This window comes from Diadema setosum, chromosome 9 (assembly GCF_964275005.1).
Source record: "Diadema setosum chromosome 9, eeDiaSeto1, whole genome shotgun sequence".
Taxonomy (NCBI): domain Eukaryota; kingdom Metazoa; phylum Echinodermata; class Echinoidea; order Diadematoida; family Diadematidae; genus Diadema; species Diadema setosum.
The window spans coordinates 27795391-27807562 of NC_092693.1; the positions used below are offsets into that span (position 1 = coordinate 27795391).

General features: G+C 39.0%; 1 protein-coding gene across 1 annotated transcript in view; it reads right to left on the minus strand.

The window, feature by feature from the left end:
• LOC140233464 (Y+L amino acid transporter 2-like) overlaps positions 1-9202 on the minus strand; it is a 63207-nt gene extending 54005 nt beyond the window's left edge. Inside the window, exon 1 of the mRNA XM_072313583.1 lies at positions 8349-9202. Within this exon, the coding sequence (XP_072169684.1) occupies positions 8349-8925 (577 nt within the window). The 5' untranslated portion in view covers positions 8926-9202. The remainder of the gene's footprint in view (positions 1-8348) is intronic.
• Positions 9203-12172: the final 2970 nt, after the last annotated feature.

A 12172-nucleotide genomic window follows, 5' to 3' on the forward strand; every position in this document is an offset into this window, starting at 1 on the left:
CATTCACCCGATCGTCAGAAGCGTGGGGTTATGACCGCAAAGGTACAGATTCACGTACAACCTATATTTACAGCACGTCGAGTCTTATACCTCGCCATAAGGTGGAACCTTCAGTGGCGCCGCCAAGAAATGCAAGAACGCCATTTTGGCCTGGCGCAACACACACACACACACACACACATACACATATTCACATTCTAAAAACCCCCTCAGTCCCTTGGAAACTCTGTCGCCTTTCCAGAACATAGTTGATCTAATGATGTACATTCTTGTTGCCTCAGATTTTGTGATATTAAATCAACGAACGGTTTCACTCATCACATACAAGAAGTGAACCCAAAGTGTATCTCAATACATTCATGTAGGCTCACTAAAAAAATCCCTTCCAACCATCATCACTCAGTTAAGTTTGCTTTTCTCTCAATTTCTTTCTTTAAGTCCTTCAAGCATTGGCGGTGCTGGGGTACCACATCATTTTGAGTCACATCATTTTCTCTTATTAGACGCAAGTTTTATTTTCCCCACGTGGAGTCTCCATTCCTCCAGTTTTCTAAGTTTTCTAAATAGACCTACTCTTAAGCATTAACCGAATGACTGACACACTAGTGCACGTACTATGTGATGTCGCCTACAGACATCACCGGCACATCGTCATGCAAAATATACTCGGCGCTCATCAGTAGACCTTTTTATGCAAACATTAGGCTAAGTATGTACAAAGAGTGTTAAAGGGATGGGAAAGCACAGAGGATTTTTTCCCTTACTAGTTCTAAAACTGAGGTTTTAAGGCCAGTGAGGATTTGCCAGCTACTGTGAAGTAATGATGTACAAAGGGCAGCATGCATATACCTGGTTACGGGCAATGTTCTGTCACCAAGGAACAAGAATCTCAGCTTCGCTTCTGATATTATTTAAAAAAAGAGGAAATTCATAAACAGGAAAAACAAACTTTACATTTCTACATTACTGATTTCATAAACATCACAAAATATGTCCCTTCTTCAGTGGACGGAAACAATATTTTTGAGTAGGGTTAGAGAGTGGGATGGCGAGATTGCAAATAAATGCCACTTTACACCCCAGTCACACTTCTGTGGGTAAGTACGCAACGCATCGTCTACTTGCAGAGTACAATATGTCTTTCATTCTATCTTCGATAAATAAACTTACCAAACTGAGATTCATCTGTTTTCTACATAATATAGGGAAAATTTCCATCATCATCGACCATTCTTCCTGTCCTCCGTTTCCCTATTACACTGCTTTGCTGTCACTGAGGTTATAGCTATATCCACATGTCCCTGCTTCTTAACTTTACATTCGATTAGATGACGATCTTATACTGTCATAATATTTTACTTCATAATATTTGTATATTTGCATGCTTTCAGCACACAGTTTGGCGACAAAATCAACGACTTTGCATCACAGGATAGGCTTGGAGGAACATACTACCTTTCAAGTGTTATTGTGGGGGTTTTTTTAAGTATTACCTAACAATATATTGTGTACTCGTGAATGTACGTTTTGTAACTAATGATGTGATATTGACGGGTTTTTTTTTTTTTTTTGTACTTTCAGTTTGAGTCCTATAATGAGGTAATTAGCAGACTGCAACTGCAGACTGCGACCGCAACCTCGACTTCAGAAGCAGGACGCGTGTGTTTGTCTCTAGATATGGGGAGGAGAGTTCCATTCGTGGGTAGGTCCTATTATCTAGATCTTCGCCCAGACTTTGCTCTAGTTCCCACGGAGGGAAGTGAAACTCTGCTTACCAGTCATTGTTTACCGGTTCTGAAAATACGAGGACAAACAACGAATATAATTACAGTGTAGAAGCAACATGGAGAGCAATTTCTCTATTACTGTGCAGAGTAAGCGCATCACAAACAGACTGACGAAATTTAACCAGTCTCTCGCCATACGCGTGACAGGAAGTTGAGATCGTGACATGAATAATTTAGTCAAATGCCTCTTCGTTAGAACCTTTCAAATTTGAAGCTTTGGAGAAGAACAGTGGTTATATTTTGTGTAACGCACTGAAAAGTGAGAAGCCGCGATTTGTATTCCGTTGTAGGAGTCCTGAATAGAAAATACATGTTCATGGGCTCGCAATGACATCTCTTACGAATGTGACCATGAAAACACACTATGATCCTATTAAGGGCCTACCATCTCGCCCGCATAACGCAGTTTGCGATTATAGTGTTTTTCAATGTAAGTTCATTGACCTTTGACCTTGTCCAGTTTCACTATTATTCGTACTTGACCGGCATCTTTAGGTGATGTACCTGTAGTTTGATGTACCTGTGTGACCATAGCTCAAAGCTTTTGAAAATTATTGAGAGCACACAATATGGTACTTATCAGAGAAAAAATTCATTGATATTTTGACCTCTGACCTTGTTAAAATTCACAAATTAATATTTGTACTTGACCGACAAACTTTGGTGATGTACATGTGGTGTGAATTTCATGGTCATAAATCAAAGTTATGGAAAGTATATTTAGTACTAAGATACTGTAAGTATACATGAGCTCAAGAGATAAAGTTCATAGACCTTTTGAACTTTGTCAGAATTCACCGATATTCGAACTTGACCGACATCTTTTAGGTTATGACGGTGGTACTTGCGGTATGAATTTGGTGGTCATTGCTTAAAGCTGTTAAAAGTTATTGAAAATACACCGCAATAATATTCGTAAGCATATTCAATGCTTATCAGTACAAGTCCATTGATCTTTTGACCTTTGACCTTGTTGACCCATATTCGAACTTGACCACCATTTTCAGATCAAGCACCAGTGGTGTGAGATTTGTGGTCATATAACATCAAAGCTATGGGAAGTTACAGAGAGTACACCAAATTGTTGACGACGCCGCCGACGACGACGACGATGACAATGGAAAAGTGACGCCTATACTGTTTCGCTTCCGCTACGCGGGCGAGACAACATTACCCCTAACTGAATTAGCTGTGGCCCGGTGGTCCGGGGCCACTAAAATTTATGTCGGGCCACTAACCTTTAATGAAAGGCTATCTTTTGGTAGATTGATCGGGCAACTTAGATTCAAAATGGATTGTTATATTTCCTTCTATTTCGGGAGGCTCTTTTTCGCGCCACCATAATTTCAGATTTCAAAATTTAAGTGCCGCTTTCGTGCCATCAGAGAAAAAAAGTTAGTGTCTTGCCCTGCGGTACCCATCTATTCTCCCGAGTGAAGAGGGAAATGTGTAAGACCTCTTGTCCACGAAATGTCGAAGCACCGAACAAGATTCGAATTCAGAACAAGGCAGCTTCGGTGCAGGAATTAACTTGTCGTGACCCGTGCACCTCTGGTTATCACTGTATGACAATTTTATATTGGAGAAAATATGAGGTGGCTCTTGCTAATCCTTTGACGTGACAGAGGCAGGAACTGTGATCTGGTAAACATGTTGCCAGATTTTCAGTTACTAATTCAAAAACTCGGAGGATTTTGTATATTCTACTATCCGATAAATGGTACACATAGACAAGGGGCACAAAAGAGGGGGATCTTTATTCTGCCTTATGAAATGCGGACGATGGATGGTATGAATATCATAATGCATGTATAGAAGAAAATACAAAAGCACAGGAATGTGCCTCTCACAGAGCCTTTCATCATAATGACAAAATTCTGCTTCTAAGGGACACTTACAGAAAATACATACATGTACGCTGTTTCACGTCATGTTCATCATGTGCAACGTGATATTGTCCAACAGTATGCTTGTATTTTGAACATGGTATTTTTTGTGATGCCATTGGCCAACTTCAAATGAAGGTCAAAAGAACTTGTTTCGGAAGACCTCTCAGGCCACGACACCTCACCTGAAATCCATATGACATGATGGTGACCAATATCACTGTTGTGTGGAAAGATGTCAGACTTCAAAATTTGATAATTATCTCATGTTTATTTCCTTACCTTATACGTCAATGGAATCTCATGCTCTTTATATTGCTCGTTTGACTAAAGCAGTATCATTTTAGTCTCCTGCAACGTTTCCCTTCGGTGACAGATCTCAGTAAAAAAAAAAAAAAGAAAAGAAAAAAAAAGGAAGAAGTCTCCATGGCCTGTCGACTCCTCCTGTTCTGCATAATTTATTTCAGATCAACGTCAGTTTGATCAACTGTAACATTATGTAGAAGATTTCCCTTCAGTTAAAGATTATACGTGTATCTCTCTCTCTAAAAAAAAGAAAGAAAAAAAAAGAGAGAAATAAAATATAAATGAATAAATATCCCTCCCTGTCCTGTCAATTTTATTACAGTGACGTTGTAAAAGGAATAACACCTTGTTCCTTCTCCTGGTGTCTTGTACTGTTAAGTGTTTAGAAGAATAATTTCATACAGGTGAGTCTGAAAAGTATGAACTATGTAACATGTGTCATGTACATACAATGTATTGCTGCATGTTATACGGTGTATATACCAAAGTGTCTGATATTGTGTAGATATGAAGCAACGCATTTGTTATAGGGTTGGCATTATGTATACATGCCTATAGTGCTTCAAAACAAGGCGAAAGCATGCGAATGACAGTTTTACTTTTCTCGATACACTTCTTATATACGCAGTAGTGTTGGAATAAATCAAAGGGTAAATGGTTGATGACAGATTGGTGCTCTTGGTTCGTAAATCACTCGATTGTGACAGCATAATTCTCAATATTTGTGTTTGCTACATACGTTTGTTTTTTTTTGTGCATTTTGGATATTATTCATACAGTTCAATTAGCAAAGTTCGACAATATCGGAAATTGAGGCACAACAATGCCTTCAACCGCGTTCTTCTCAAAACGTATGAGTAGGTATAGAGGGAAAATTTTTTTGTTTAGTTCTTCCTCATACGGGTACCAGTCTCGGTACGTGAGGGTTGATGAGTGCCGACAATCGTAAAGTTAAAGTTTCGTTTCGATGCACTGCATGCCAATTCTGTCAGTGCACACGATCTTGTTCATTAATGCGATTCATTGCGATATACTGTAGAAGATAACGGTCTGCGTTTGTTGTCTTTTCTTCTTCTTCTTCTTCTTCTTTTTTACTAAGTTTCAATCCCCAAATCTTTTGTTTTTTTCTTTCATTTTGTTCTCTGCATCTGTGCGATTGGACATGCGATTGGACATATATAAAATTGTTTGGGCGAAACAACGCCCCCGAGGAAGAGTTCAGTATACGTCAACATAAATTTGTTATCTAATATCAACCTACACGAGTGTTGCAACTCTCTAGACTCTATATTGAATGAACAATTCACAGCTTCTTAGTTGTTGTCATGTACACATGTGTATAATACTGCTGGTATTTGCTACCGCATTAGGATTTCATATTTTCGAGTGTCGCCGGTGTGCAGCATGAAGTGACAGTGTATTTAACGTCACGACGAGTGTCACAGTATTACATAATTTGGCAAAAACACCAAACTCAACGAAATGACAGTCGGAATAGCTATATGATTTGAGGTCCGAATATACGAATATGGGCATGAGGTGCATCTCTGAATTTCTATTTCTCACTTCAGAACATATACAAAAACAAAACAGAGAATGTATTGAATATAGCATCCAACCCTGTTGGTAATATTTGATATTGGATGGCACAGAATGGGAAAAACTGGGTCGTTTAACACTCTTGGAAGGATGAATTCGGGAAAAGATGACTAATGTGAGTTATACCGCACGTACGCTGCAGTAGGAAGTAGGGTTATTTCTTTATAAAGTACTCCCCCCCCCCCCCCCCCCGATCTTTGAGAGATTTTCGCGGGACGTGATGAAAATCAAATACCATTTTTCATTCTCCTGTATCTTCTTCTCTTGTATATGGCTGAAATTTTTTAATGTAACGCCATACTCAGGCGACATTAAAAGAGGCTTTCGATTGAAATTTTACACATGTATATATTAATCTCATCTTGTCTTACAGAATGAAGCCCGGGAGAGTAATTGTGCCTATCATAATATATTTGGACCCAGTGTACATACAATGAACATAAAGATCATACTTCATATCGTCATAAAAACGTGTGATTTGTGACTACTATAGTGAGATACGCAGCGCAATACTAACATGATGAGTGCACATACTATAAATATTGTATGCCAAAAGTTATGAACTTATCTTTATTACATAGGCCTAAATAAATTGTGTAAGTGACATTCATAATCAAAGGTTACGGATCTTCAAATAAGCATCAAGAGTATGTTCCAATATTAATATCGAGTTATATAATACTTCACATACAACAGATATGTCCATGTGACAAAAAGATGGAGTAAATATCATATTTAAAGTTCTTTCTACGATGGGGCAGCCAGTTACTGCCATTAAACAGCGATTACATAAAGAGAGGTGGTTAATTTTGACGGGACACTCGATGCAATGGTACAAAGGCATCGGGAAGAATCTATTTAAAAAAAAAAAAAAAAATCTGCATCTCCAGCACCATGAGAGACCGGAGACAACATTGTGGCGTCATACAGTATCATCATTTATCAGATAAAACCAACTTTAAAATGATGTTCAGTTTCCCGCTTTTATCGAGACCTGTAGCTGAGAATGGAATTATAACAGCGCCATGTGTATCTTTTTAGGTAGAATAAGCGCTTTAAAAGAGTCCTTCTATCGTTTGAAATAAAATAGCACATAAATCGGCTCTCAAATAAAGTTATTATGCCAATACGATGATTATCTGCAACTTCTTATTGTTATGGGACAGGGGACACCTATTATGTAAGCATTCTGTCAGTGAACGCACTGTTTTGCTCTTTGTACACAGTGCCTTTGACAAAGATGTATTGAGTGAAAGTCGAGGACGTGCCAAATCATCAGTGAGTATCCGTTGTGACATTAACTCGGGTTTCCAGTGTCCAACGCAAAGCAGAAACCATTCATGTCCACTGGAGCAGTCATCGTGCTAAGCTGGCCCTGGGCAGCTACACCTCGTGTGTTTGAACAAAGGCAACACAGCATGTCTTGGCGTACATATCCCAGGCTGAATTTTGAAAAAGGCATTTGAGAGTGGTTGTCCTACAATAAAATAGACAATCATGCACTTTACACCATAAAATACATGACTACATACAACAACACATTCTAAACATCATATCACATAGGGCTATATATGTCAGACATTTTATCGGATGATTTGTATGCGGGGGTCCACAACTCCTACGTACCACGTGTGATAGTCTAAATTCCAACCATGGCGCTACTTTACTTTTTTTATTCCTGCACGCTCACCCAAACAAGAGGGAGTAAACACAAATATACAATGTTGAAAACTATCACAACTTGTTTAAGTTGAAGTGACAACAGGTCTAAAGCTCTAAGCACAAAATAAACTCAGAGAAACATAAACGATTTGAAATGAGGATAATACAGCTCCTTTTGTACCCTCAAAAAATCATTAAATTTATATCAGGATACGCATTATATATATATATATATATATATATATATATATATATATACATGCAGGGCTCGACACTAACGGTGGCCCGGTGGCCCGGGGCCACCAAAAATGAAAGTCAGGCCACCAAATTTCAAAAAAAGGGCAAATTTGGTGGCCCGCCTCGGGCCACCAAAATTTTTTGAAAAGTATGTCAATGAATTCGTAACTTTTTGCGCCGGAAATTAGCAGTTAAATTTGTTCAAAGGAGGGATGAAAAGGACTGAATGAATGCCTAAGAGTGAGTGTTGCGAAAGCAAGTTTGTTAAAGTTTATCTATGAGTAGATATGTCCAACTTCTAATTCTTACTATCATAAGTCTTAAATATTTGACTTATTAAGAAAAAGGACTTTTAATGTTTTTTATTGCTTTTTTTCGGGACCCCAAATTTTTCTCTCGGGCCACCAAAAATTTGAAATTTAGGATTTAGGTGGCCCCATCGGGCCACCAAACAAAAAGTTAGTGTCGAGCCATGATATATATATATACAGTATATATATATATATATATATATATATATATATATGTATATATATACATATATAATATATTATTGTATATATTTATAAACAACGTATTCATGGATGGGTATACGAACTTTTCCGAAATGAACAAATCGATATATCCGAAATCCTTTTGGAATTGTCATAACTTTCAGCAAGAATTGAATATACTCCACTTCATTCAAGAATCATGCAAAAGAATTTGCATGCTATACAAGTCAAGTGGCAATGGATTCGAAGACATCAAATTTACATATCGAGACCCAAATTTCACATCCAAATCAGAAACGCACCAAAACACTGGTTAAAAAAAATACCATAAACAATCTAAGAAATGGTTACAGGAAAAGTGAATCCGATGTACTCACTTATACACATCACTGCCAATAGTCGTACAAATATATCGGGAGGGCCGCAATCCGAGTCGGCGTAAAATGGTTGCACGACATAATTTGCGAATGTCAAGGCTATGATGCTCTGCCCAGTTGGATTGATGATAAGAAGTGTCACCCAGAGAAGAATGAAAGCTGGTAAAGGTCCAAATGCAGTAAATATATAGGAATATTCCCCTCCTGATTTCACGATGGTGGTTCCCAACTCGGCAAAGCACAGTGCACCGATCAGGGAAAAGATGCCGGACACAGTCCACACGACGAGGGACATGCCCACAGAGCCAGCATTTTCCAGGACGCTTTTAGGCGAGAGGAAAATACCGGAGCCGACGATGCAGCCCGTGATGATGGTGATGCCATTGACCAAGCCGATTTCTTTCCTCAGACGAACTGGTTCATGGCTTCCGCCGTTCATTTGTTTGATTTTGACGTCGCTCTTTCCGCCGAAATACGAGCTACCGTTCATAATATCACCACTCACATTGGGTATACACGGCTCTCGCGAAGTGTTCAGCACGCCGGCCGCTATCTCCTTCTCCTTCGACGGCGGCATAGCTTGACAGACGAGTTGTGCGGAAGCAATCTTATATATTCCTTATAAGGAACACACGATGTCGATCCGTATGTCACACTCAACTTCAACCACGGAATGCCAACTGCATGCAGAAAAATAGAAGTAATTTGCCTGTATGTATGTGTAGATACGACACGGACAATGCTGGAACGTTTTAGAATAGTTGCTCAGGTATTTGCAAAAGCGTGGACAAGTGAATAAGTTCATTTGCCACTTCCCGCGCTATTCTTTCGTTCTAGCGCGCCTTCTTAGTGAGTGCAGTGATGCAAGCATCAGTGCACAGCACACACACACTCGTGAGTGAGAGGTTGCTTTCGAGCGTGTGTGTTGACAGTCTTCAATAGTCTGCTGGGTGTCAGCACTCCACGCCAGTGTTTAGTGTATGCTCGTTTTATACATAATGACATTGTGAAAACTCCGTACGTTTCAGATCCATCCCCTCTTCGTGCTGCCGTTGCTAGGCACAAAGACGCTGTGAAAGGGAACTGTGAAAGAGGACACCAGTCCCCCACGAGGTGTCTGTTCGTTGTAAATTGGCCGCACGGACTGAAAAGGAGAGATGGAACAAGAAATATAATGGTGTAATACTTCAGTATGCCATTGTTAGCTTCATACAATGTATTGGCTGTTCAGGGTAGGATCCCGATAACATTGCAATTTCCATGCGTCCTTGCTCTGTAATGATCACCCTTTTTGGAATCTCCACAACAATTTTACAGATTTTTATGTGTGGATTGTCTGAAAGATTCCCGTGACATTCCAGTTCTGTACAGTAGTAACAGTTGTCAGCTCTTCAGGTAACTCCTTCTTACACCTGGGAAGCATCATGTTTTGCCTGTGTAGAAGAAGAAATTAAAGCACAATAACAGGAATAGGAATAAACTCTCAGCGTGTTATAAAGCATGGGTAATGGTAACGTCACATAGTTTGGAAGAGGAAGTGCTGCAAAAGGCATGCACGTATAGCATGAGTGTGCGATCAGCAACAACAGCAACAATAATAATAACAACAAAAAAATCGTATGATGTACAAAAAACAACAACTTTACTTCCTGAAATCATCATGATTGTCTGCCATTACACAGATACGCTTTGGGCCTGAGCTGTCAACAAACATTACACTGGTGACTTGTGACATACTGAACCATCTGTCAGGCATGTGTGAATATATACAAAGTATCGTACATTGGTAACATTAATGTGATCGATTGGTTGAACCAGTATAGTAAAGGGGCCATGCACTGTTCACCTCAGCGTGTTCTGTATAAACCATAATTTCAAATTTCAAATTTCCCTCAGTTTGATTGTGCATTCGATATCATGTAAGATTTATATGCTGCTTTCATTCAATAATTTCATCGATTCATTTAATCTCATGTTTAAAGAAAGGTAGTATACTTGTTATGTCGTCATTGTATTGTTTTCATTTTATACCTCATCATATTTTGTTGCAGTAATAAATAAAAATTTAACATCTTAGAACGTGTATCTTTCTTCCAAAAATCGAAACTATCCGTAGTATTTTACAATATTCCCCATTCACAGGAAATTTTGCATTATCCTCAAAATGTATACGTGTCCGGGGCAATATTCGGCTGATGTGAATTTCACTCGAATATAAGAATATGGAGATTTACATGACGGTATAAATTTTCACGAACATTGCTGAAACACGAACGCCGAATTAGTCATGTATTTTATGCTTACAGATAACATGCACGCACTTTAAAGATAGTGACAAGTTATTCAGACTATTAGAGAATCACATTTTATGGAAATTAGGAATAGAACAGGTGTATCGAACTGAAAATGATAAATGAACGTTTATTTTGTAACCATGGAGCTACCTCCATAATTAAACTATGTGCCCTCATTTGTATATCATGGGGGGGGGGGTGGGGGAGGGGGAGGAGAGGACACCGCAGCAAGGAGCCTTATTACACTTACAAAATATGGACCATTCACAGCCAAATTCCTTTATAGTTACAATGTCAAGTAAAAAGGGTAAATCGCTGTAACACAAGGCAAGCTTGAAAAGATGTAATCACCTTTACAGTTGATGAGAATGATTGTATTCTCCGACAAAATGCATTTCATTTACAGACTCTGGTTTTGGGCGTATCGTAGATTGACAAATTACGAGCAGTCTATGTTATTGGTAAGAAAGCAATTTTCCTACAAAGAATACTGAGCGTAATCTGAGTGGGTAAAATCCATTTCCTTCCCACATTCAGGCTGAGTGAAGTGAAGCAAGAAATCCAACTACATAAGCGTTGAATCTTCCATGTATTTGTGCAAAACATTAGTTATACATGTATCTCTCTTCCTTTTGTTTTGTTGTTGACGGTATTTGTTTAAACGTGTCTTTTAATGGTAACATTTTCCATGACGTGATGTGTAGAGAGAGACCTTGGAAGCCGTCAAGTTTTCGTCAGGCTGCGTTCACATATATAGAAGTATACGGTATTCGCTATTCGCTATTCGCTATTCGCTATTCGGGCACCCAGTACACCATCACCCGCACCGTCAACTCACGATCTCATGCAGTGAGGATTTCTTCCTCCTACATCCCAGCAAATCTTATTAACAATTTCTAAACTGCATCAGAATGTCAGTCTACATGCTCATTTTTGCTATAGGGCAAATCCAGACCAAAATTGTCATTATTTCATAAACGAGTGACGGTATACACGCTGCAAGAAAATCGAACAAGCTCGATTCCCACTTTGCTATACTATTCGCAGCTATTCGGTACTTTCGAATAGTGCCCTCTTATGTGAACCGGTGTTAGGAAATCATATCGTTCGATTCAAGCTATTCGCATGCCCTCGAAACCGAGCCCCGAATACCCGAATAGTATACTTCTATGTGAACGCAGCCTCGCGGACGTCTGAATATCGGCCTACTCATTACATGAGTAGGCCGTGACACAGACCTGTTCGGTTTAAGTGTTGTTCTTTATGTTATTGTCTCTTTCAACTGTGGGGCTTCAGTATGCCTGTAAACAACAGCTGATTTACGCAATGACATAGCAATGCACCTAACACATTCCATAACCTATTGCATTATATTTTCATATATATTTTAAACCCCCATGCAGTTATGGCCGACATTATATCAAGACTGTTTTAAATTATGTATTTCCTGTGAACTGTCACAACACCGTATAAGACAAGACTTGCATGGTGGGTACAATTTTTAAAAGCAAGGTTGCTTGCAAAAGGCAC